The 27,882-nt window shown below is 38.4% G+C and overlaps 1 protein-coding gene across 2 annotated transcripts in view; it reads left to right on the plus strand.

The window, feature by feature from the left end:
• The window catches only part of ATP6V1A (ATPase H+ transporting V1 subunit A), a 62,923-nt gene that overhangs the window by 6,383 nt on the left and 28,658 nt on the right, over positions 1-27,882 (plus strand). For both annotated transcript variants that reach the window (XM_055568207.1, XM_055568208.1), the window contains one exon: positions 25,379-25,473. In XM_055568207.1, the coding sequence (XP_055424182.1) occupies positions 25,389-25,473 (85 nt within the window). In that variant the 5' untranslated portion in view covers positions 25,379-25,388. The remainder of the gene's footprint in view (positions 1-25,378; positions 25,474-27,882) is intronic.

Consider the following 27,882-nt stretch of genomic DNA (forward strand, 5'->3'; position numbering starts at 1 on the left):
TCATCAAGAGGCTTTTGAGTTCCTCTTCACTTTCTGCCATAAGGGTGGTGTCATCTGCATATCTGAGGTTATTGATGTTTCCCCTGGCAGTCTTGATTCCAGCTTGTGTTTCTTCCAGTCCAGCATTTCTCATGATGTACTCTGCATAAAAATTAAATAAACAGGGTGACAATCTACAGCCTTGACAAACTCCTTTTCCTATTTGGAACCAGTCTGTTGTTCCATGTCCAGTTCTAACTGTTGCTTCCCGACCTGCATACAGGTTTCTCAAGAAACAGGTCAGGTGGTCTGGTATTCCCATCTCTTGAAGAATTTACCACAGTCTTTTGTGATCCACATAGTCAAAGGCTTTGGCATAGTCAATAAAGCAGAAATAGATGTTTTTCTGGAAGTTTGCTTTTTCCATGATCCAGCGGATGTTGGCAATTTGATCTCTGGTTCCTCTGCCTTTTCTAAAACCAGCTTGAACATCAGGAAGTTCACGGTGCACATATTGCTAAAGTCTGGCTTGGAAAATTTTAAGCATTACTTTACTAGCGTGTGAGATGAGTGCAATTGTGCGGTAGTTTGAGCATTCTTTGTCATTGTCTTTCTTTGGGATTGGAATGAAAACTGACCTTTTCCAGTCCTGTGGCCACTGCTGAGTTTTCCAAATTTGCTGGCATATTGAGTGCAGCACTTTCACAGCATCATCTTTCAGGATTTGGAATAGCTCAACTGGTATTCCATCACCTCCACTAGCTTTGTTCGTAGTGATGCTTTCTAAGGCCCACTTGACTTCACATTCCAGGATGTCTGGCTCTAGGTCAGTGATCACACCATTGTGATTATCTGGGTCGTGAAGATCTTTTTTGTATATTTGTAGTCAGCTGAAATAGATGTATATTTTCATTGTAATAAATCTTGTTACCTGAAACTATTAAAGTCATGTTTGTAGTTAGTTACTATGTGAATAAAATTATCTAATGATTAATTTATTTTAAACTCACCTTTATATTTGTTCATAGTTAGCTCCATTTAATGAATTTCACAACTGCAATTAGTTTTCAAAAATTGAAGGTATTTCATAAGTATTTTGAGATTTAGCCTAATGATTTTTTTTTGCTGTTTTCTTGGTGTCAATATTGTGACTGCGAGTGCATGCTGAGTCGCTCAGCTCAGTCACGTCCAACTCTTTATGAATGCATGGACTGTAGCTCACCAGGCTTCTCTGTCCATGGGATGTTCCAGGCAAGAATACTGGAGTGGGTTGCCCTTTCCTCTTCTGGGAATCTTCCTGACCCAGGGATCAAACCCCAATCTCCTGCGTCCCCTGCGTGAGCAGGCAGATTCTTTACCACTGAGCCACTTGGCAAGCCCTCAATATTATGACTAGCTACTACAATAAAAATTTCAATTTTGAATTTTAATACTATTTGTGGAAACTATTGTTCTTTTGTTGACAAACATTTGAAAAAATTATATCAACAACGTGCCATGCATGATATAATGCAGAAGCGCTCCACCTGTGCTTGAGCAATGAAAACCAACCAGACTTTATGTTTGTAGTTATTTCTTAATTTAATTCTTAAAGTGTTTATTTAAAAATAAAGTAGAGAAGACTGATTACATTAGAAAACATTTATAAAAATGAAGAAAGGGCATGATTCAGAAACTGTAGTAATGATTGTATATACATATGTGAAAAAGATGATGGAAATTCAGCAAAATAAATAATTATCTATAGATTAAGAGTTTTAAGAAAGATTTTAAATTTATTGTATGTTTTGAGTTTCTCCAATTACAGTTAATTGCTTTGAGCAGCAAAAATTTTTTAATTTGAAATGGAGAATTAAGCCATTTAAATGATGATTTCTTCTTAGTTACTTGAATATCTTTAAGTGAAGATGTTTCAACTTATCTAGATAATGAATATGTTATTTAAGTTTATAGGTGAAGGTATACTTTTAGGCCTTTGTAAGTTCAGCAGAATTTTAAAAATCAGAAGTAAACCCAGAATATAAAGGAATTTAGTATATGGCAAGGAGATATTTTAGTCCAGTGGGGGAAAGGGGGCATATGTAGTAAATATAACTGACACAGCTTATCTGTCTGGAAGAAATTAAATTGAGCCAGTACTTTGTAGCATATGCAGAAACCAATTTCAAGATGGATTAAAAACTTAAATAGTTAAAGTATTAAAAATGTTAGTTCCTAAATTTTTTTTTTATATTTACAATCTAAATGTAGTAATCATTTTTTAAACCAAAATAGGTAATCTGGAAGTCATGGAAGTAAACATAGGAATGTGAGAACACAGAAATGAATATTTCAATGGCAAAAATAGAAGATAGATTTAAGAAAATTCAAATATGCATAACAGTTGAAGAGTTAAAAGTGCACACAACAGAAACATGGGTAAAGCATATGACCAGAACTTCAAGAAAAATTGAAGCATTCTGCAAACTTATGAAAAAAATGTGCAATTATAATATTATTATTAATATTAATTATTATATATTAATTATAATATAATAGTGAAATTTTTTTCTGATTAGTAAAAATTAAGCGGTGAACCTACTGGTAGCAAAGATGTGTGATAAAGGATTTTCTCAAAATGCTAGTGGAGATGTAAATTGTTAGAGTTTTGTGAGTTTTTTTTTTTTTAGTAAACAATCAGGCAATATCTGTTAATATTAAAAATACATATTCTTCCAACAGCAGTACTGCTGTTTGGGATTGCCAGAAATGTCAATTGTCTGAAATTTTTTTTGTCTTATTTACTTAAGTATATGAGGGGAAAGTGTATAAATTACACTGATAATTCCATAAACTCTCCTTAATTTTGTATATGATAACCCATGGGCACCCAATAAGAAGGTGCATAAAAAATGCATATGAAAGTGATAGGCATTATAAGATAGGGTTACAAATTTTATTTTTGGGTGACTATTAAGTCTTCCAGAAATGGTTTCTTCTTTGGGGGTAATAGAGCATATTGCACAAGTATGGAGTCCGTCATGTGATGTAATCATATGACAGCATAAGGAGAAGTCCACATTTGGGTTTTGGTGAGTAAAAAAACTAGGTAGAAGATTAACTGTCCTTAAGAAAGCTTCCAACAAGGTTGCCTGTAAAGCAAAATTAAAAGTAATTTTAACTAATAACTAATCTTGTACTTGATTTCAGTTCTTTTAAGAGTCTGAAATTAATATATCATTCAAAGTCATAATAGAAAACAGCAGATGGTTTAGAGTGAGATTTGTTACATGTTGAAAGCATCCATGTCTATGTTGTTGCAAATAGCAAGATTTCATTCTTTTTTATGGCTGAGAAATATTCCATTTTATGTGTATCCCACATGATCTTTGTCCTTTCATCTGTTGATGGTACTTGGTTGCTTCTGTAATTGAGCAATCATCAGTAATACTGCAAAGGACAGAGTGGGGTGCATAAATCTTTTCTAATCAATGTTTTTACTTTCTTCAAAAAAAAAAAGCCAAGAGTGAAATTGTTGGATCATATGGGAGTTCTGTTTTTCATTTTTGAGGAATGTACGAATTCTTTTTGGAAAGAGTTGGGATATATATAAATAAAAAGTAATTTTAGGACTTCCTGGTGGTGCAGTAGATAAGAATCTGCCTGCCAATCCTCCGTGGTCCAGGAAAATTCCCGCATTCTGAGGATCAGCTAAGCCGATGCTCCACAACTCTTGAGCCTGTGCTCTGGAGGCTGCAAACCCCAACTACTGAAGCCCAAGTGCCCTAGGCCAGTGTTGCCCAACGAGAGAAGCCACCCACCACCATAAGAAGCCTGTGTACAGCAAGCCCTAGCTTGCTGCAACTAGGGAAAGCCTGCTCACAGCAACGAAGACCCAACGCAACCAAAAATAAATAAAGTAATCTTAGAGTAGTAGTGAGAGGCAGTACAGCTAGCAAGGAAGTTAGGTGTGTAGGTACTGAAGCCAGACTGGCTCAAATCCTGGGGAAGTTTATCTTCCTGTATTGCATTTTCTTAGCTCTACAATAAGGATATTAGGAGTATAGTTATTTCAATAAGTGTTGTGAGGATTAAATGAATAAGAAAAGTGATTAGAATTACTGGTATATATATAATAAGAGCTATATGCATGTTTGCCATTATTATTTAGTTACTATGCTCTTTGCTTACCTAATTGGATACATATAGTAATTTTACCCCCTGGCTTAGTTGTTTTAGCACACATCTAATCAATCAATATTTTTAATTTAGTTGAATGGGTGATACATGTACAAATATAGTAAAAATTATAGATTCATACATATGTGCGTTTTCTCCCTCTTCATCCTTACTCTTTTTGTTCACAAAGGTAGCATCTGATCATATTATTCTGGACATTACATTTTTCACTTAATATTACCTTGGAGATTTTTCCACATTGATACAGTTAAAGATGCCTCATTCTTTTTAATAATCCTCTAGTACTCAGTTGTACTAATGTACCATCATCATCCTATGTAACATTTATTGATAATTTACTCCTGGGTTGGGCACTTTTCTTCAATTAAGGCATGCAAAGCTCACAGCCACCTTAGGAGACTAGGTATTGTTTTAATTCTCATTTAACAAATGAGGCAGTTTAGACTTTGAGTGATTAAATGCCCATCAGTGTCACACAGTTCATAAGTAATAGAACTCTGGAGAAAAGTCTTTTTCCAGATTACTATCTTAACACCACAACCTCTCATACTACCACAAGTGATGTTTACTGTTTTATCCGTATTAATGGACATTCTTTTTTTTTTTTTTTTTTTTTTTGCTGTAAGAAATAGTGCTGTAATAGATATTTTGTTAGTAAATAAAGTAACTTCCTGAAAATTAAAGAGGTAAGTCAAACAGTATGTACATTTTGAATTTCGGTGGGTATTGCCAAATCATTCTTGCATTTAGGGAGGCTCTGAAGGTCAGGTTTGTCTTCAGTATTTGGTCAGAATCTGCCATTTAGCTTGAGTCTTTGGGAAGCTGAATAGCTAAATGCCTTTAACATTTTTAGCGTCCCCAAATTACATGTGACCTACCATCATGTAATAGCATAGGTTACCATCATATCTAATTAGTATAACAGTGTCAGTAGGAGAACAAGGTCTGACAAATGTCATGACTTGTTACTCTCGAAGAATGGTAAGTGTTGTAAATACAATTTAAAGTGCTATTTATATGTCTCATACATTGAAATTCTATCAGTTGAAGTTTGAATTGTGAAAGTTGCTGATTTTATGTACCAAAACAATTTTGTTAGAGCTCTCAAATAAAACCTAGGGCATTAGATTGCCAATTTAATATAAACACTGAGAGTGTGATAACTAGCTAAGTGTAAGAGTAACTGTATCTTTTCTTGTGAAAAATGGACTAACTGGACTCTATAAGTTCTAGTCCTTGGTTTAGGCAGTGAGAGACTTTATTAAGTTGAGTTACAATATCCACAGATTATTTTGAATATAACATGCTTCTCTTCAGTGTCCTCTTTCATTTGTTTCAAGAAGGAGAAAAATACCTCTTATTAATCCAAGGAATAGGCTAAGTGACACAAGACTCTTTAGTATGATCCAGAGTAGACACTTAAAATACAGGATGCTCAAGTCCCAACTTGGCACACCTACAGTGCTTGAATAGATTAATAGTACCTGCTATTGTTATTTGTGTGTGTTTTAAATATGATCTCATCTTCACCCAAAGATACTGTTGGGTAAGGAGAGTGGGGGAAACACCTATAAACAGGCAAAGATAAACAGACTATTAATTCTTTATTGTAAATTATTTCTATCTCAGAGTAGAATAAAACAACAGATGATAACTCCTTCCACTTTCACTCTCCAAATGAGTTATTGCATTATAGCAACTTTGATATCCAAAATACTAGAGTTTAGCCTGAGTTTTAGAAGACAGACCCTTCTATGCCTCACGGCTCAACAGTTCAACATAGGATTCTTTTCCTAAATCCTCACCAAAGATACTGTCATTAAGCTTTGATCTGAAACATAAATGAGTAAGTACTTTAGAGGCATTTCTGACTAATAAACTCCTGAGTTCTTAAGGGACTATGGAAAGTCCCATGATTTGCTGAACTCAAATGGACAAGTGAGTACCCACACAGCCTTATCAGGAGCCACATAAGTTGGTTCAAAACAGACAAAAGCCCATTTGGTTGTTTCCAGCTGTCCCATCTACAATATTCCCAGGGTTAAGGTTCTCTTATTAGTATAGGCCATATGGCCTTTAATTACTGTTAGCTAACAAGTAAAAACAAAAGTGAATACAATGTATTCTATGTAAGCATTATGCCCTTACAGGAGTCGTATTGTCAATACTTTGTGCTTTTATTTTTTTTTAAGTGTTACTGAGGTATAATTGACATAATTGCATGTATTTCACATGTACTGTTTGACATTGTGGCATATGTATACCCATGAAACTGCCACTACAATCAGTGTAGTGAACATGTTCATCACCTTCAGAAGAAATTTCCTCCTGCCTGTTTGTGATCGCTTCCTTCCATACCTCCCCACTGCTTGTCCACAAGGACCACTGATGTCTTTTCCGTCACTGTGGGTTAGTTCTGCCTGTATTATAGGCTTCAGTGATTCATTTCTTTTTTTTTTTTTCTTTTGGTCTGTGCTGGGTCTTCATTGCTGCATGAGCTTTTCTCTAGTTGCGGAGAGCCAGGGCTTCTCTCTAGTTGCTGTGGGCAGACTTCTGTGCTGTGGCTTCTCTTGTTGCACAGCACAGGGTATTGGGTGCGAAGGCTTCAGAAGCTGTGGCTCTTGGGCTCTAGAGCACAGGCTCAGCAGTTGTGGCACACAGGCTTAGTTGCTCCACAGCATGTAGGATCTTCCTGGACCAGGAATCAAACCGGTGTCTCCTGCATTGGCGGGTGAATTCTTTACCACTGAGCCACCAAGGAGGCCCAATTCATTTTTTTTTTAATTGCTGAGTATTCACTGTATTGGGCTTCCCTGGTAGTTAAGCTGGTACAGAATCCGCCTGCAATGCAGGAGACCCTGGTTCAATTCCTGGATCAGGAAGGTCCCCTGGAGAAGGGATAGGCTACCCACTCCAGTATTCTTGGGCTTCCCTCGTGGGTCAACTGGTAAAGAATCTGCCTGCAATGCAGGAGACCTGGGTTTGATCCCTGGTTGGGAAGATCCTCTGGAGGAAGGCATGGCAACCCACTCTAGTATTCTTTTCTGGAGAATCCCCATGGACAGAGGAGCCTGGATGGCTGCAGACCATGGGATCACAAAGAGTCGGACACAACTGAGTGACTAAGCACACAGCACAGCACGTTCACTGTATTCACAGGTGATTCAGAAAGAGTCACCTGGTAAAGAATCCACCTGCCAGTGCAGTAGACACAGGAGACGTGCATTTGGTCAGGGACAGGAAGAAACCCTGGAGACGGGAGTGGCAACCCAATCCAGGCTTGCCTGGGAAATCCCAGGGACTGAGGAGCCTGGTGGGCTACAGTCCATGGGGTCTCAAAAAAGTCAGACACGACTTAGCAACTAAACAGCAACAACAACATTCAGTGTATAACACAGATGCCATAATTTGTTTATCCTTTCACTTGTTAATGGATATTTGGGTTGTGTTTCTGCTTTCTGGCTGTTGTGAATAAAGTGACTATGAGCTTCCATGTAAAAGTCTTTGTTTGGACACGAGCTTTTATTTTTCATGGGTAAATGCCAAGGATAGAAAGACTGGGTCATATGATAGGTGTATGCTTAGGTCTGTAAGAAACTGCCAAATTGCTTTTCATAGTGGTTGTACATTTTACATTCCTAGCAGCAGTACATGAAAGTTCTAGTTCTGCATCCTTACCAACACTTCCTGTGGTCAGTCTTTTAAAATTTTAGCCATCCTGCTAGATGGCATTTCGTTGTTATTTCCTTTGCATTTTCCTAGTATTAAGCATATTTTCATGTATTTATTTGCCACTCATATATTTTCTTTGTGCAGTATATCTTCAGATCTTTTTCCCATCATTTTAACTGTGAGTTTTCTGAGTTCTTTTTATGGCCTAGGTATGAGTCCTCTATCAGATTTATGCTTTGCAAATATTTTCTCCCAGTCTATAACTTGTCTTTCAGTTCTAACAACTTTTCTTGAAGAGCAGGCGTTTGTTACTTTTATTAAATACAATTTACCAATTTGTTCTTGTATGGGTTTTGCTTTCAGTGTTGTAGCCAGTAAATCTACCTAATCCAAGGTCACAAAGGAAGTTTTGTAGGTTAAGGTTTTACATTTCAATCTGCCATACATTTTTAGTTTATTTTTGCTTATGGCACAAGGTATGGTTTGAAGTATCCTGTTTTTGCGTTTACACATCGATTTGTTTTACCCCCACTTGTTAAAAAACTATACTTTCTCCACTGAATTGCCTTTCCACTTGCGTCACAAGTCAGTTGTCCATTTCTGTGTGTGGTTGTATAGCCTTTTTGAGCTCATATTTGTTTCTAAAATTTTAAATAGTAATGCCAGGCAAAATAGTGGGGATAAAATTCTATCTATTCTTTGTAGAATTATTTGGTGTTCTAGAGTTTATAGCATCAAACAAAGTAACCACCTAAAGCTGTAACATTTTAAACTTTTAATAAACATTTTTGTTGTTTTACATCAAAAGTCATTCTAGTTCTATCACGGTGATATTTGGCTTCAGCTTTGGCCTCAGATAAATACTGATTTTTAAAACCTTGGCCGTTGAGCATTAGGCCAAAATGTGTATGCAGTGCCTTTCAAAGGAGATGTATCACTTTTCATTCAGTGAATGCGGGTGGCTATTTCCCACACACCTTTGCCAGTACTGTCTCTGAACAGTATTTAGTAATTGCCTTCTGTGTGCTTTACTATCTAACTGGGGTACTCAATGAACAAAGCAGACGTGGTCTCTGTTTTCCTCACACTTCCGGTCTGGCAGTAGAGAGATCCAAGAGCAATTCTGTTCACAGATTTTTAATTACAGCAGTGGCAAGTGCTTCAGAAGAGCAGTACTGAAGGCTGGGGCACATACCATGGGGAACTGGAGGTAAAATCCTTAGCAAACCATACCGTTGAAAGCGTCCATCGTATCTTTAAATCCAGACTATGTTTTTTCACCTCTATTAAGCAGGGTTCTTTTCCTGTTTTATCCTCAGGTTATGCTTTAGGTCATATTTTAATTGCAGAGATTTTATGAATTCTTAAGTTGGAGGTTAATCAGTTTAGGGTGATGTGCTTAGCCTCTCTGTTGTGTCTGACTCTGGCACACCAGGCTCCTCTGTCCATGGGATTTTCCAGGCAAGAACACTGGAGTGGGTTGCCATTTCCTTCTCCAGTGCATGAAAGTGCGAAGTGAAAGTGAAGTTGCTCAGTTGTGTCCGACTCTTAGCGACCCCATGGACTGCAGCCCACCAGGCTCCTCCATCCATGGGATTTTCCAGGCAAGAGTACTGGAGTGGGGTGCCATTGCCTTCTCCGTATTTAGCTCTAATACCATATATTATCATTCCTAGGACATATTCCCCCCACCCATATCTTATAGTTTTGAAATTAGTGTCTGTCCTGAAGTTTCTGATGTGCCATAGTTTAATATGTAGGGTTTTAGTAGTTCTTGAATATGTTATAATTGATGGTATCTTAGATTAGATGAAATATGGTATTACTTCTAGGCAAGAGTGTGTGTGTAAGAACAGCCCTTGTGAGACAGCAGCCTAAGAGTATTAGTATGGATCCTTAGTTGGTTGCCTTACCTTGGCTTCACCTAGTCAGTGAGTTGTGAATGAACATATATGAGCAAAATGTAAAAAATAAAAATAGCAAAAAATGGGAAGCTGTAAAAAATACAAGTAACAAAAAGTGGACTACTGTAGTTTAAAGAAGATTGTTAAACTGTGGTATCCATTTAATGGAATATTACACAGTTTAAAATGATACTTATTAACAATATGTAAAGTTGTATTATAGTATTGATTATAGTTATGTAAAAAAATGGAGAGGAAATAAGATCAGAGTCAACAGTATTCAAGTTGTGAGAATTTTCTTCAGGTATTTTTTAAGCTATAAGTATATTGCTTCTGGAAATAAAGGAAAAGTACATAATAAATGGGCTTCCCTGGTGGCTCAGTGGTTAAGAACCCACCTGCCAATGCAGGAGACCAGAGTTTGATCCCTAGGTTGGGAAGATTCTCTGGAGAAGGAAATGGCAACCCACTCCAGCATTCTTGCCCTGGAAATCCCATGGACAGAGAAGCCTGCAGGCTATAGTCCAGAGTCAAACACGATTTAATGACTAAACAACAGCAACAACATAATAAATGCTTGTTTTCTTTACTGTTTGTATCATTTAGCTATCTTTTCAGCTGTTTACATTCTTGGTACATTAAGGTATAAAATGAGTGACGTTTTTTTTCTTTGTTAACTTGAAACCAAGAAATATTCTAAAAGTTCACTTAGAAGCCTTATGGGATATTAATGTTAGCTTCACTATAAATTTTAACTGTTTAGTAAGTTTTATTTTAGAAATAAGAATAAGAGGAATTTCTCAGGTATTGTTTAGATAACTTTTTTATTCCAAATTTATGACAACCGATTAACCAGAAATTTTCTACTACTATTTCCTGTAGCAAAATTGTGTTGGGTCTGTTTTCATTAGTATTGTTATTTCCAAATATGCCCATTTACTTTGCAGTTTTTTTTTTTTTACTGTTATTTATGTTTGTGTTATAAACCTAGGCATTAATATAGCATTATGCATTATTCTTTAGAAGATGGATATTCTAGGAACAGTCAATTCTCGGTTATTCTACTTGCTCTTTAGTTTATGAATGGTCTGTTCTGTCATGTCTTTTTCATCTCCCTTTTGCTATTCTAATATAGAGTTAGTTAATAATGGAAAAGAGGCATCCCAGGCTGTTCTTTAAGGTGAAAGTATTAGTCACTCTGCTGCTGCTGCTGCTAAGTCACTTCAGTCATGTCCGACTCTGTGCAACCCCACAGATGGCAGCCCACCAGGCGCCTCTGTCCCTGGGATTCTCCAGCCAAGAATACTGGAGTGGGTTGCCATTTCCTTCTCCAAGGCATGCTAAGTCGCTTCAGTTGTGTCTGACTCTGTGCGACCCCATGGACAGCAGCCCACCAGGCTCCCCTGTCCATGGGATTCTCCAGGCAAGAATACTGGCATGGGTTGCCATTTCCTTCTCCAATTAGTTATTCAGTTGTGTCCAACTCTTTGTGACCCCATGGTCTGTAGCTTGCCAAGCTCCTCTGTCCATGGGATTCTCCAGGCAAGAATACTGGAGTGGGTTGCCATGCCCTCCTCTGGGGATCTTCCCAACCCAGGGATTGAACCCAGGTCTGCTGCATTGCAGGCAAATTCTTTACCGACTGAGCCACCAGAGAAGCCTATTTTTTTAAGGTAATAAAGGTTAAAGTTACTGGCTAAAATAAGGTCTTTTGAATTATTTGGTAATAATCTCCAGTCCGTAGCTCTCATCTCATCTTGAGTGGGTTGCTTAAGTCTCAAAACCTGTTTTCCTAATCAAACAATACCTGCCTCCCACAACTGTTGTTAAGGGTTAAATGAAATGTGTTTCTTTTTTAGCACAATGTCTGGAGTGTGATATGTGCATAACAAGTAGTAGTTTATATCTGTTTTTAATTTCAGAACATTTAATTGAGTTACTGATGTGCAATGTGGAGGGAAGGGAGGGGAAAAAAATGATAAATATACTCCTTGAAGGCAGGCAGTCTGTTTGTAGGACAGTTTTACCATTGGTCACAGGATTCTAGCCTATAAATTCATACCATAGAACCTATACACTAAATACAGTATTCTATTATTCTGGTTAATACAGAATATCACACTCAGCCCAATTTTATTTGTAAAATTTTGAAGTGAAAGGAATCTGTGATTATTTCTAGAAATGCTATAAAGGTTGTTTATGGATAAGCCTGTCATCAAACTATAAACATATGTAGTGGATACATTTTGAATTCTCCACCCAGCTACTTATCCTCTGGAGCTTTTACCTTTTCTATTTCTTATACAGGGTTTGTTGTATTTTGGTAATTGGAGGGATGTATGTGTTTGTGCACTCAAAAGATTTCACTGTGGTAGGAAGAACTCGTTCCCGATTCTGTTAGTCCAGTTTGCCATCTGTGATCATTCTGTACTTCTCTATTCTGATTCCGACTTGTGCCTGCACATTTCCTGTAATCCATCTCAGTAATTTTTATAAGCTAGTTACGTAATGACCTTATATTTGCCTTTATTCTTAACCTTTTGGCCTATTTTTTTTAAAAATAGCATACTGAAATGTATATATCGTATAAAAATATTTATTCTTGAAACCCTCTCCTTTCTGTTATGTTGTTAGATTTAGTGGACCAAGAAAGAAAACAAGGGCCTAGATGCTCTCTGCCTTTCAGTTTTGCCGTTCTTAGCAAGGCGGCCTGTCTGCTTAGATTTGCTTCCTTCAAGGTCTGAAAAGGGCTGCCTATCCCATACAGGTGACCAGAGTGGGCTGCCATATTCCAAGGGAGTAAGTGTTTGTCATGGCCTATGTCTTTTAAAAGAACAAAGAAATCAGAAATCATTCCCAGAAGGTCCCCAGTAGACTTTGCCCTACCTCTTACTGGTGAGAACATTGTTTCATGCTCGTTTCCAAACCAGTCATTGCCAAGGATACTGGAATAATACCTTGATATTTAAGGTTTTGCTATCACAAGATAAAAAGGGGGAACTAATGTGGCAATAGTAACCTGCCACATAAGCCTTTCTAATGGCGCTGTTCAGTAGGTAGGTTAAATAAAATGAATAGGAAGGTGCTTCACAAAATTAATTTTTGTACTATATAAATATAAGGTAATATTATTAGCTGGAATTGTACCAGTTCTGCAAGCATGAAAATATTAAACAGGATCTTGATGCCTTGTCCCAAGAAGATAAACTGTGTATGAAAATATTTGCTTTTCTTCATCTTCAAAAAGAAATAATCTTCAATCAGTTGGGTAGAATGTATTTTTCTAAGTGTTACACTATTAATGAAGTACCCCAGTATCAGTGAAGGATTTTGTATATAAATAAAATATTGCCTTGGAACCTTGATATTATCTTTTATATAACACCTCACTCTTGCCCCCAACACCTGTATCATCCAAGACTGGTACTAAAACCATTTCTGGGATAATGAAATCACTCGGTGTTGTGTATTAACCAGCAGCAATTTGTAAGGCATCTTGTGAGACAGAAGGAAGGGAATGGGCCTCTGGTGTCGTGATTTGCCACTGCAGTGTTCTGCAGTGTGGGAGGGAGGCTGATGACTCATTATGTCGGATGGTTGCCTGTGCTAGCTGGATTTTTCCCTATCTACAGCATGACTTTTTTATTTTTTTTTTTTAATCTTTCACCAATACAGGGGAGGGGTACTGTTTCAGTTGGTGGCTATTAGAATATTGGTTTTAATTGCATTTACTTTTTATCCTTAAAACAGGAGTCCAACAGCTAAAGGCATTGTTTAGAATATAATCATTGAGTTTATTCTCTGTGACAGCAGGCACATAACCACATTGTTTTCACGAAAGCAACGGTTTTTAAAGTAAATATCATGCTTTTATTTTTTAAACAATTGAAAGCAACAGTAATAATTGCATACTGTATTAGAAAGGAGTTATGACATAGCATATAAAACTTGATGTAGCATTAAATTGCATCATGATTGCTTGGATCTTATGGTGATTTGGCATAAGGTTAATTTACAGTATAATCTAACTTGCAGTATAGTTTGCTTATGGCAAAGTTGAACTGTTTTGGGAGATTTTTATCTTAAAACGTCTTTAAAAGCCCATGCTTTTTTACAGAAAGACATAAGCATTCAGTAGTGAAGCAGATTTTAGTGGAGTTTTTAATTTTCACTCTTTTCATAGATAATAATGATGGGTGATTAATGGATACAAATTAGTATGTTATATGGCCGTGTCTATTAAACTGCTATATGCTTGGCCCTATTCAGTGATGAAGTCAATATGTCTGCCTAATTTATCATTTTTATTTGTGGAAAGGAAGTACTTCTATCTTTTTCTTGTAAAACATACATGTGTATCATGAAGGAGAGGGCAAAACTTGTTTGGATTAAGAGGATATACAAGAGCATACAAAAAATTTCCCCGATTACAGTTGACTGCTATAATATCCTATTATCTGTCAAGATTCTGGGGAAATGGTGGGAGGATGTTTATTTATTTAGTGTTTACTTGTTTTTCTGCAGTTGGGGTACTTTTGTGAAAAAGCTTTAGAATTATAGTCTCTATCTATCTGTATGTATGTGTATCCTTACATCAGCTGCAGGAATTACAAATTTTAATGTTCAAGAGAGTCTATTACCTTGGACTAAGCCTCTTGAAAAACCTATATGCAGGTCAGGAAGCAACAGTTAGAACTGGACATGGAGCAACAGACTAGTTCCAAATAGGAAAAGGAGTACGTCAAGCTGTATATTGTCACCCTGCTTATTTAACTTATATGCAGAGTACATCATGAGAAACACTGGGCTGGAAGAAGCACAAGCTGGAATCAAGATTGCCGGGAGAAGTATCAGTAACCTCAGATATGCAGATGACACCACCCTTATGGCAGAAAATGAAGAGGAACTAAAAAGCCTCTTGATGAGAGTGAAAGAGGAGAGTGAAAAGGTTGGCTGAAAGCTCAACATTCAGAAAACTAAGATCATGGCACCTGATCCCATCCCTTCATGGCAGATAGATGGGCAAACAGTGGAAACAGTGTCAGGCTTTATTTTTTGGGGCTCCAAAATCACTGCAAATGGTGGTTGCAGCCATGAAATTAAAAGACGCTTACTCCTTGGAAGGAAAGTTATGACCAACCTAGATAGCATATTCAAAAGCGGAGACATTACTTTGCCAACAAAGGTCTGTCTAGTCAAGGCTATGGTATTTCCAGTGGTCATGTATGGATGTGAGAGTTGGACTGTGAAGAAAAATGAGTGGTGAAGAATTGATGCTTTTGAATTGTGGTGTTGGAGAAGACTCTTGCGGGTCCCTTGGACTGCAAGGAGATCCAACGAGTCCATCCTAAAGGAGATCAGTCCTGGGTGTTCATAGGAAGGACTGATGCCAAAGCTAAAACTCCAATACTTTGGCCACCTCATGCGAAGAGTTGACTCACTGGAAAAGACCCTGATGCTGGGAGGGACTGGGGGCAGGAGGAGAAGGGGTTGACAGAGGATGAGATGGCTGGATGGCATCACCGACTCGATGGACATGAGTTTGAGTGAACTCCGGAAGTTGTTGATGGACAGGGAAGCCTGGCATGCTGCAATTCATGGGGTCGCAAAGAGTCGGACATGACTGAGCAACTGAACTGAATCCTTGAAAGTTTCTCAAAGTGCTTAACTGTTAAGAGGTTGGAGCCTGAAACTTCTGGAGCAAGGAAACATTTTCCAGTATCAGCAAATAGTACCTTAGACTTTTCCCCTGTGAGTACTGGTGATGGGCTCTATCTAAGGTTTATGTTGGAGGAGGAGGAGCAAGTTCCTTTTAGAAACTAAGACTTCGGTTGTATGGAAACCTGAACTCTATACTAATTGCTTGACTTAACCTGAGAACTGTCTTATGGGCCCTGCTTTCTAAATCCACTTTTGTATTGTTTTTTCCATTTCAAGAAAACAAGCCCAAAATTGTAGTGCTTCAAGTGTGAGTCTTAAACTTCAGTTATCCAGGGAGCAATTATTCAGCTTACTCATTGTTTAAATATTTGGGTTCTCTTAAATCAGATGTCTAGAAGGAAGTCTAGTGTATAAGGTGTTTCTTAGGGATCAACACACAGTGAGAGGAAGGGGGCAGGAGTAGAATTTGGCAGAAGTGCGAGGTAAGCTCTGCAGAGCCTCAGCCAACCAGGTGGCATGATCTGGACAGAGCATTTATTGCTTGTGACAGTATCCCACATTGGACTGACAGGATGGGGTCTTCATATATATACCTCCACTTTCCTCGGTCACCCAGCTCAGGTCGCTCTGTGAAGGGTGTCGATGTGGGCAAGGCAGCTCCTTGAATCTGATCCTGAAGGGCTGCCAGCTGTTGGCTTTCCACTCCCTTGTCCTTCCTTGAAGTAGAATCTGGATTTTGCAGTTCTGTCCCTAATATGATAAAACATATGTCTTGAGAGAGACTGTTGTCCTCTGTACCACATAGGATTGTTTAGATGTTTATAATAGAAATCAGCCTAGTTAGTTTAGGAGGCTGAATGCAGTACTTAAAGAGCATAGGCTTTGGAGTCAGGGAGTCAGGCTGCCTGTGCTCACAATTCCACCTTTCACTGTTTGCTGGTTAAGAGCTGGTTTTGGAATATGTTTGTAACCACTTCTCTGCACGTTGCACAATGGTGTACAGAAAGCTAAATTACTTGGCAACTGTCATATTTTTGTCCTCTTAACACTGACTTTTTTTCCTTCTAGTTTTATACTTATTGAGTGTATTCCCCACACTGTACATTTCATCCCTGTGACTCATTTATTTTGCAACTGGAAGTTTATACCTCTTATCTCACATTTCTTTCGTTCTCCCACCCATCTTTCCTCTGGCAGCCATCTGTCTGTATCTGTGACTCTACATGTGTCTTATTAATCTTTCTTCATTTGCTTTGTTTTTAAGATTACACATTTGAGAACTCAGACAGTATTGGTATTTTTTCCATCTGACTTATTTCATTAAGAATAATATCCTCTAGGCTCAGTGGCAAGATTTTCTTCTTTCTTACGGCTGAGGAAAGTGGTAGGGCTTCCCAGGGAGCTCAGTGGTAGAGAATCCGCCTGCCAGTGCAGGAGATGCAGGTTCATCCCTTGGAAAAGGATATGGCAGCCCACTCCAGTATTCTTGCTAGGGTAATCCCATGGACAGAGTAGCCTAGCAGGCTACAGTCCATGGAGCCCCAAGAGTCAGACAGGACTTAACAACTGAAAAACAACAATGTTCAATTATTTATGCGTACGCTGCCTTCTTCACCCATTCATCTATTAATGGGCACTTAGGTTGCTTCCATATCTTGGCTGTTGTAAACACTGATTTGTTTAAAAATAGGATCATCTTGATTTGATATAATATTAATCAGATGAATGCAAATTTGTGGATCTGGTAAAAAGTGTACCTAAGAAAATACATTGAATTATCACCTAAGACTTGATTTTCTTATTAGTTTGATGTCAGTGTTCTTAATGCCTGCTGTCTTTGGCATAAATTAAACAACATATGCTTAAAACTAAAGTTGAAAACTAGAGAATCATTAGTTTCCTATGGTGGCTAGAATTATCCAGCTGAGTAATAAATCCACAAGGCAGCTGAATCATGAACAGACTCATTTGATTTCCACAAATTATTGCTCATACATTTCGAGGCTCTCATTGTTTAAAGGGAAAAGTTGTAAATATCTATATTTTAAAAATCAGAACAGATACCATTATTGCCTCATAAACATTTCAGAACACCTTCGTGACCCCTAGGAGATTTGAAGCATCTGTAAGAAAGGTCTACTGTATGCTCTAATGTCTCCTTAATCATCTTTCAAGTTTCAGTTTATTATCCTCTAAGTCACTCTTGTCCTGCCCAAGTTTAGGTTAGATCCTCTGCTTTATACACTTCTAAATCACTCTGCATTGCTCCTATGAGAGTACCTTTGTCAACTTAATATAACTACGTTTGCTTTTATCCCACCAGGCTAGAAACTCCTTGGGGAAGAGATTGTGTCTTACTCCATTGTATTTTCAATCTATAATCTGCACTTGGCATATCAGATCAGATCAGTCACTCAGTCATGTCCAACTCTTTGTGACCCCATGAATCGCAGCACACCAGGCCTCCCTGTCCATCACCAACTCCCGGAGTTCACTCAGACTCACGTCCATCGAGTCGGTGATGCCATCCAGCCATCTCATCCTCTGTCGTCCCTTTCTCCTCTTGCCCCCAATCCCTCCCAGCATCAGAGTCTTTTCCAATGAGTCAACTCTTCGCATGAGGTGGCTAAAGTACTGGAGTTTCAGCTTTAGCATCATTCCTTCCAAAGAAATCCCAGAGCTGATCTCCTTTAGGATGGACTCGTTGGATCTCCTTGCAGTCCAAGGGACTCTCCAGAGTCTTCTCCAACACCACAATTCAAAAGCATCAATTCTTAAGTGCTCAGCCTTCTTCACAGTCCAACTCTCACATCCATACATGACCACAGGAAAAACCATAGCCTTGACTAGACGAACCTTTGTTGGCAAGGTAATGTCTCTGCTTTTCAATATGCTATCTAGGTTGGTCATAACTTTCCTTCCAAGGAGTAAGCGTCTTTTAATTTCATGGCTGCAGTCACCATTTGTAGTGATTTTGGAGCCCAGAAAAATAAAGTCTGACACTGTTTCCACTGTTTCCCCATCTATTTCCCATGAAGTGATGAGACCAGATGCCATGATCTTCGTTTTCTGAATGTTGAGCTTTAAGCCAACTTTTTCACTCTCCACTTTCACTTTCATCAAGAGGCTTTTTAGTTCCTCTTCACTTTTTGCCATAAGGGTGATGTCATCTGCATATCTGAGGTTATTGATATTTCTCCCGGCAATCTTGATTCCAGCTTGTGTTTCTTCCAGTCCAGCGTTTCTCATGATGTACTCTGCATAGAAGTTAAATAAACAGGGTGACAATATACAGCCTTGACGAAATCCTTTTCCTATTTGGAACCAGTCTGTTGTTCCATGTCCAGTTCTAACTGTTGCTTCCTGACCTGCATACAAATTTCTGAAGAGGTAGATCAGGTGGTCTGGTATTCCCATCTCTTGAAGAATTTTCCACAGTTTATTGTGATCCACACAGTCAAAGGCTTTGGCATAGTCAATAAGCAGAAACAGATGCTTTTCTGGAAGTCTCTTGCTTTTTCCATGATCCAGCGGATGTTGGCAATTTGATCTCTGGTTCCTCTGCCTTTTCTAAAACCAGCTTGAACATCAGGAAGTTCACGCGGTGCACATATTTCTGAAGCCTGGCTTGGAGAATTTTGAGCATTACTTTACCAATGTGTGAGATGAGTGCAATTGTGCGGTAGTTTGAGCATTCTTTGGCATTGCCTTTCTTTGGGATTGGAATGAAAACTGACCTTTTCCAGTCCTGTGGCCACTGCTGAGTTTTCCAAATTTGCTGGCATATTGAGTGCAGCACTTTCACAGCATCATCTTTCAGGAGTTGAAATAGCTCAACTGGAATTCCATCACCTCCACTAGCTTTGTTCGTAGTGATGCTTTCTAAGCCCCACTTGACTTCACATTCCAGGATGTCTGGCTCTAGGTGAGTGATCACACCATCATGATTATCTTGGTTGTGAAGATCTTTTTTGTACAGTTCTTCTGTGTATTCTTGCCATTTCTTCTTAATATCTTCTGCTTCTATTATTAAAATCTGTTTAGTTTTAGAAAATAAAGGTATGGTAAAACACATAATAACTAAGGGAAAAAACTAGCCACTTGGCTAGATTTGGTTCAAATAATAAGAAGATAAGAATGTTAGCTTCTTTTTAAAAATTCAGTTCAGTTCAGTCGCTCAGTCGTGTCTGACTCTGTGACCCCATGAACTGCAGCACGCCAGGCCTCCCTGTCCATCACCAACTCCTGGAGTCTACCCAAACCCATGTCCATCGAGTTGGTGATGCCATCCAACCATCTCATCCTCTGTCATCCCCTTCTCCTCCTGCCCTCAATCTTTCCCAGCATCAGGGTCTTTTCAAATGAGTCAGCTCTTCGCATCAGGTGGCCCAAAGTATTGGAGTTTCAGCTTCAACATCAGATCTTCCAATTAACACCCAGGGCTGATCTCCTTCAGAATGGACTGGTTGGATCTCCTTGCAGTCCACAGGACTCTCAAGAGTCTTCTCCAACACCACAGTTCAAAAGCGTCAGTTCTTTGGCGCTCAGCTTTCTTTATAGTCCAACTCTCACATCCATACATGACTATAGGAAAAACCATAGCCTTGACTAGACGTACCTCTGTTGGCAAAGTAGTGTCTGCTTTTTAATATTCTGTCTAGGTTGGTCATAACTTTCCTTCTAAGGAGTAAGCGTGTTTTAATTTCATGGCTGCAATCACCATCTGCTGTGATTTTGGAGCCCAGAAAAATAAAGTCAGCCACTGTTTCCACTGTTTCCTATCTATTTGCCATGAAGTGATGGGACCAGATGCCATGATCTTAGTTTTCTGAATGTTGAGCTTTAAGCTAACTTTTTCACTCTCCTCTTTCACTTTCATCAAGAGGCTCTTTAGTTCTTCACTTTCTGCCATAAGGGTGATGTCATCTGCATATCTAAGGTTATTGATACTTCTCCTGGCAATCTTGATTCCAGCTTGTGCTTCCTCCAGCCCAGTGTTTCTCATGATGTACTCTGAATATAAATTAAATAAGCCGGGTGACAGTATACAGCCTTGACGAAATCCTTTTCCTATTTGGAACTAGTCTGTTGTTCCATGTCCAGTTCTAACTGTTGCTTCCTGACCTACATACAGGTTTCTCAAGAGGAGGTCAGGTGGTCTGATATTCCCATCTCTTTCAGAATTTTCCACAGTTTATTGTGATCCACACAGTCAAAGGCTTTGGCATAGTCAGTAGAGCAGAAATAGGTGTTTTTCTGAAACTCTCTTGCTTTTTCATGATCCAGCAGATGTTGGCAATTTGATCTGTGGTTCCTGTGCCTTTTCTGAAATCAGCTTAAACATCTGGAAGTTCACGGTTCAATTAGGCAATATTAACTTACACTAACAGAATAAAGTTAGTAGTCATCAGTATTTTCTGTTATGCTTACTGTTTGGTGCTTCACAACAATCCCAGCAGATTTTACAAATGAGTCTCAAAAGGTTGAAAGAATTTGATTTACTTGAGGCCACAGTTTTTAACTTCAAACTCAATTTGTCTGACTCAAAGCCTTGGTCTTTGTTTCTCAATAAAAAGAAGCAGCCAGAATAGATAAAGTGGTACTGTTGAAGAGTTACTCATATGACATTTAGAATATAACTTTTAGTTTTATTTGTTCCATTTTAAAAGAAAAATTGACATTGTAAAATACCTGAGAAGAGGGTATAGCCTCAGGGGAGAAAGAGCTGAAAAAGGCTGTCCTTTCAGGGACAGTTGAAGACACTAAAGAGAATTTCCTAGGAGAGGGAGTATACTGTGTGTGGCTACAGTAGTTGGAAGAAACAGGGCCAGAGGGTACAAGTTATGAGAAAGTGTTAATAGATTTAGGTTGGATACAAAGCAACTCTCTTAGAGAAGATTTTTAAAAATAGAATAGTGTTTTAAAAATTGAAACCCTGTTTAAATAATAGGTATTATTGATGAGAGTTTTGTAAGCATTTTACGTCTCACAAGGAACATTTTTTACAAAACTGTAATTTAGTCATAAGCCCAGGGTAGAGGATACGTCAAGGGAAGATACAAAGAGATTCTGATTTGTCCAAGATCTCCTGCCGTGTGTCACTGGTAGAATTAGGATCTTTCCTAAGTGTGACTCAGTATTTCATGCTATTTCCACTTTAAAAGGCAGATGACCATGTATCATAGGAAATAACCATATTTGAGGAAGAAGTTAGACTGTATTGTTATAAATTTCTCTTCTGACTTTGAAAATCTTTGATTTTCTGTAGATTAAAATTTGACTTCCTTTGCTTGTTCACTACTTCAAAGCCTTTGCCTAACCCATCTCCCAAATAAATGCTTATCTTTAAACTTTGTTTTTCTGTTATCTAAGTAGTTTCTAGAAAAACTTCCGTCTTTTAAAATTTAATTGTAGGCTTTTGCAGTCCCATTCCTCCTTACTCAACAATCCCTTCTGTATCTTTAGGAGGCTGGAAAATCCTAACAAACCAGTTTCCCCTTTTCTTTACTTCCTCCCTCAACTTCCCTTCCCCCAATATAATTTTCCTATAGAATCCAAAATCCTTGATTCTTTTATGCTGACATATGTGACTATAATAAATATTTTTTCATGATTTCCAATACTTATGCACTAACTTCATCTTTGCCAATAAATGACCAAAGTGATGATAGTCTCTTATCTATCACCATCTTTTATTGTCTTTAAGGTATTGGTACTTATCTTGCCCCTTTGCTCATATCCTTCTCACTTGGAAGGTCTCCTTTATTGCCATGTGGTTTTGATCTTTGTTTTTATTCTTGCTTGTTTCTTTAATCACTCTTTAATTCTTCCCTGTTAGCTCTGTCCACCATCCCCTTTCTGAAAGCACCAAGAGTATCAAACCAGAATTCCACTGTTAATGACTTTACTGTTACACTCCCCTCCCAAATTGCTTGACACCTTGGTTGTTCTTGTTCATTTGCTCTGTCATGTCTGACTGTTTGCAGCCCCATGGACTGCAACACGGCAGGCTTCACCATCTCCCGGAGCTTGCTCAAACTCATGTCCATTGAGTTGGTGATACCATCCAGCCATCTAGCCATCTGTCATCCTCTTCTCCTCCTGCCTTCAGTCTTTCCCAGCATCAGGGTCTCTTCCAGTTCTTTGCATCAGGTGGCCAAAGTATTGGAGTTTCAGCTTCAGCATCAGTCCTTCCAATGAATATTCAGGATTGATTTCCTTTAGGATTGACTGTTGATCTCCTTGCTGTCCAAGGGACTCTCAAGAGTCTTCCCCAACACCACAGTTCAAAAGCATCAATTCTTCGGTGCTCAGCCTTCTCTATGGTCCAACTCTCACATCCATACATGACTACTAGAAAAACCAGTAACTTTGACTAGACGAACCTTTGTCGGCAAAGTAATGTCTGCTTTGGTCCATCTTAGTTGAATGTGGAAATTACTCAGTCATGTCTGACACTTTGCGTCCCTGTGGACTATACGGTCCATAGAATTCTCTGGGCCAGAATACTGGAGTGGATAGCCATTCCCTTCTCCAGGGGATCTTCCCAACCCAGGGATCGAACCCAGGTCTGCATTGCAGGCGAATTCTTTACCAGCTGAGCTACCAGGAAAGCCATCTTGGTTAATGGATTACGGATCATGTTCAAGAAATGTAGCATTCTGTAGTGATCCTTCGGTGGCTCCAGAAAGACTGGAAAACATTAGTCTACCCTGCCTGAATGAATCCCCGAGGCTCAGGGTTTGATTTTCCTCTCATTCTGTATTCTTTCTTTCTGGACTCAACTCAGCCTTGAAGCTTACTTTCCAATTACTGGTTCCTCCAACTCATCCCCATTGGTTTACACTTTTCCCACAACTGAATCAGTTTCTCCTCTGCTCCCTGTGTATTGTCATTTGAACACTTAAGTAGTCTTGCTTTATGGTACAGTTGTTTAAAGCTAGTGAAATCTCCTTTTATTCACAATCTTTATTCCCTAAGTTTAACACAGTACCTTTTCCTTGGTAAGAGCTTGGTAAACAGTTAATGAATTGAGTCCATTTGTTACCAAATTAAGTTGTATGTACCCTGCTCATGCTGTAGCCCCCCGAGGCCCCCTGCCTCCATGGGGAAGGTTTTTTTTTCCCCCTTTCATGTTCTGGCAGCCAAAAAATGAAACCAAAGCGGAACGGAAGCAACACAATCTTTTTTCAGTGGCCAGAGAATGGAGAAGTGGGAACTTAGTTCAGTAGGCAAATTGTCCCCTTAATGGCAAGAGGGATTTGCTTTTAAGGAATAAAAATAATAGGGAGAGGAGTAAGACTAATGATGGGGAAGTATATGCATTAGTTTTCTGGGAAAAAGGCAAGGTTTTCCTGGAAACAGACACCACCACCTTTCTGGCTTTTGGTCGGTGACTTCCCTTCATGGCTGCAGGTAGGAGTGTCATTTTGTACACCAATGTAGTAAAAAAAATCACTGTAGAAAGAGATTCAGGGTCTTTTGGAGATCAGATTCATCACCATCTTGATTTCAGTTTTTTGATATCCAGTTTTTTGTTTTTCTCTCCCTATAGCTTCCTTTGTGTCCAGACCCTGTGATTAAAGATATGTTAGTTCCTGTTCAAGGGAGGGGTTAGTTGGTTTTGAGCAAGGGTCTGGTGACAGCTCTGGTAACGCATAGATGCAACCCATACTATTTCCAGAGCTTTTCAGCTTCTCACCATGCCTGCTTCCCCTCTCCTCTTAACGTTAGATTGATTAAACATCATTCTTCTCATAACAATCTTTGGTTGTTTCCTATTGTTTGTAGAATACAGTCCACTAGGCATTCATCTCTAGACCCACAAATTAATCTCTACCTTTGAATCCTTATTTCTCACTGTTGCAGTGCAGTTTTTTATTGCAGTCAGGCTGGTCTATTAACTCTCCTGAAATTTTTATTTCCCTTCTTTTGTTCTTGTTATTTCTCCACCTGGTATGCCTTTGCAAGCCTCCTTTTCCTTTGCTAATCTTTGAACTTTTAGTAAATAAATGTATATTATTTGGTACTTTATTATATATTGATCTGTGACCTTTTCTTTAAGGTTGTTAGGAGACATTATTTAGCTTTTTATCTGTGCATGTATTTTATTTCCTTTATTAAATTGTCTATAATAAGTTAGACCAGCAGTTACAAGGAAACTTTCTGCTTTGGGATCTGTAACTAGTTTTCTATTTGGACTCAGTACATTGTTTGGGTCTTTCAGGTTGTGCATCTTAAACTAAATAAGTTGAACTAAATTTCCGAAACTGTTGTGTATTCTGCTAAAGGTGGGGGGTGGGGGAGGTAGGGATGATCACAGAAACATTTTAAAGATAGATTATATGTTTAAACATTTTTTTTTTAAACATAAGATATAATTTGTTAGATGGTAAAAAATAAAGTAGGGAAGGAGGGAGGTATGTTTCAATTTTAAATAGATGGGCAGATAGGCAAAAAAGCCTCTCAGAGTGCGGGATATTTGAGTGAAGACCTGAAGGAGGTATAGGAGCTGACATCCAGGTGAAGAGTACTCCAGACAAGGGGAGTAGTGTGTACAAAGACCCTGAGGCAGAATGTGTATGTGTTTTGCGTAATAACAAAGTTCCATGTTTATGCAGCATGATAAAGGTAAAGAGTAGTTGGGGAAGTCAGAGAGCTAAATGGCAGGGCAAGATGTTGCAGGGCTAGAAAAGCCATTGGAAAGACATCACATTCCTTGTTACAATCCAAGGGATATTTTCTATGGAATACCTTGTGTAGGGATACAATTCTGAGTTTTAATAACTATAGACTATATAAAACTACAGTTTTAATAACTGTAGACTATCCGAGAATGAGGTAATTTTAACCAAATCTTAAGAATTTTATATTCTATTTTACTTTGAAGAAGTGGTAATAACTCAACTATACACCAGAGTTCACTACCTATATTGGTTCTTTTGCTTTAAAGTTTCTAATTATAACTTAATTTTTTATAATAGGTAAATTAACATGATGGATTTCTCCAAGCTTCCCAAAATACGTGATGAAGATAAAGAAAGCACGTTTGGTTATGTGCATGGGGTCTCAGGACCTGGTGAGTAATACATAATAATCATAATAGTAAAAATCCCTAATATCAGTTAATATCTTTTCAAGATGTTTTAGGCAGAAATACACAAGTTTCTCTTCACCTATGTAAATTCTGTCTTTAGAAGATTTCATACCTGTTGTAAGACTGAGGCAATACTTCAATCATAAGAGTTACTATAACATTTATTATCTAAATTTGATAATAATTATGTAAATGTATAGATAGTGTTACATGTCTTAAATTTTTTTTGTTGTTAAATCTGAAGTTAAAAAGCTATAAAGTTTATAGGTTTTATTTTGTGATACCTAAATGTCTATTAGGGAGAAGGCAATGGCACCCACTCCAGTGCTCTTGCCTGGAAAATCCCATGGATGGAGAAGCCTGGTAGGCTGCAGTCAATGGGGTCGCTAAGAGTCGAACACGACTGAGCGACTTCACTTTCACTTTTCACTTTTCACTTTCATGCAATGGAGAAGGAAATGGCAACCCACTCCAGTGTTCTTGCCTGGAGAATCCCAGGGACGGAGGAGCCTGGTGGGCTGCCGTCTATGGGGTTGCACAGAGTCGGACACGACTGAAGCGACTTAGCAGCAGCAGCAGCAGATGTCTGTTAATGTGATTTAAATTTTAGTAATGGCTTTTAGAACATTTCTCGGAAATATCAACCATGGCTCTTTGCATGTATAAATCCTTCTGAGTGATGATTCAGATATCACGTAACTAGCTACCTGTAGCAAAATAGTCTTATGACATGATAATGAGAATGGAAAGCAGTTTATGTTTGTTTTGCCCACAGCTTGGAGTACTGCATTTTAAGTAATAAATAAATCTCCTCCTAGTATTAAGTTTGTTATTCCACATTTCCACTGCAAAATGTGATTCAGTTTCTGTTGGTAAAACTACTCATTGATTTGTAATCTTTAGTGCCATGAAAATTCACTTTTCCTTGTCTTTTTATAAACCTCATGTTGTAGTCTTTTTGATGTTCTAATCACAATAGAGGTGATAGTGCTTTTGGGTGTTAATACAAGTGAAGATTATCAGTCACTGGGCAGCTTATTTCTCCCTAGTAAGCTTCTACTGCTTAGAACTTGGTGTTTAAGCTTGAATTTTTAGCAAATAATATATTTCACTATTTTCAATCTCTTCACCATTCAGAGAAACAATTTTTCACCTTGATGATCATAAGGCCTTTAAGGAAGACAGACTGTACATAGAAACTTTTAGGGAAAAGGCAAAGAACACTCTCAAAAGAGTTTAGGTGAAAACGTTTTTCTGAAATTTGTCAACACTTTAGTTACCTGTGGTGTTTCAGTGTGGGCCTCCCAGGTGGCACTAGTGGTAAAGAACGTGCCTGCCGATGAAGGAGACATAAGAGATGTGGGTTAGATCCTTGGGTCGGGAAGATCCCCTGGAGGAGGGCATGACAACCCACTCCAGTATTCTTGCCTAGAGAATCCCATGGGCAGAGGGGCCTGGTGGGTTACAGTCCATGGGGTCACAGAGTCAGACATAACTGGAGTGACTTAGCCCACATTTCTATGCTTCTTAATTATTCTTATAGATACAGAGGTAAATATTGATAAAAGAAATAAATTTCCATTGTTCTAATGTAAGTTAAATATTAATTCCCTAATAGTTTCTACTTGAATATTACCTAATTCATAGTTCTAATTAATTGTATCTGAAGGCTAAATATTGAAATAGACTTACTCTGTTGAGGCCTGCGCAGGTCCCAACCTGTCTGTGGTGGTTTGGGATTGCTATCTGCCTCATAGAGCAAAGTAGAGGCTTTGTCTTCTGGGAAGACAAAAGTCGTCTTCTCCTGAAAAGACCTCTTATACAGTTAGCATTGGCATCTTCCAGGAATAGGAGGGCAGGAATTGAGACCTTAGGAGTCTGGTAGGGAGAGGCAGAGATAGAAAAGTTGAGGTTCTAGGGAGATGACATTGGTTGTAACTAGAAAGTTCAGAGTAGGGTATTGTTACTCGTCACTGTTAACTCTATCTGGCTTCGTGACAGTCATAAAAATGGATTCCTTAATAAAATAATAATACAGTTTCAAAAAAAAAACCACCATAGACTTATTCCTATACATACCTGAAAACATCCAAACTTACCCTTCTGCCAGAAAAGTAACTTTTGCTTGCTGGGCAACATGATCCAAAATAATAAGTGCAAAATCTAATATAGTATTTATAAGAAATAAGAATTCTTAATGAGGCTTTCACCCAGCGGTCATGACTGATTATAAATATCCTATTTGTTGTTCTGCTCACTCATGTCTGACTCTTTGTGACCCCATGAACTATAGCTTGCCAGGCTCCTCTGTCCATGGGATTCTCCAGGCAAAATACTGGAGTGTGTTGCCAACCTACTCCAAGGGCTCTTCCTGACCCAGGGATCAAACCC

Source organism: Bubalus kerabau, chromosome 2 (genome assembly GCF_029407905.1).
Source record: "Bubalus kerabau isolate K-KA32 ecotype Philippines breed swamp buffalo chromosome 2, PCC_UOA_SB_1v2, whole genome shotgun sequence".
In the NCBI taxonomy this organism is placed as follows: Eukaryota; Metazoa; Chordata; class Mammalia; order Artiodactyla; family Bovidae; genus Bubalus; species Bubalus kerabau.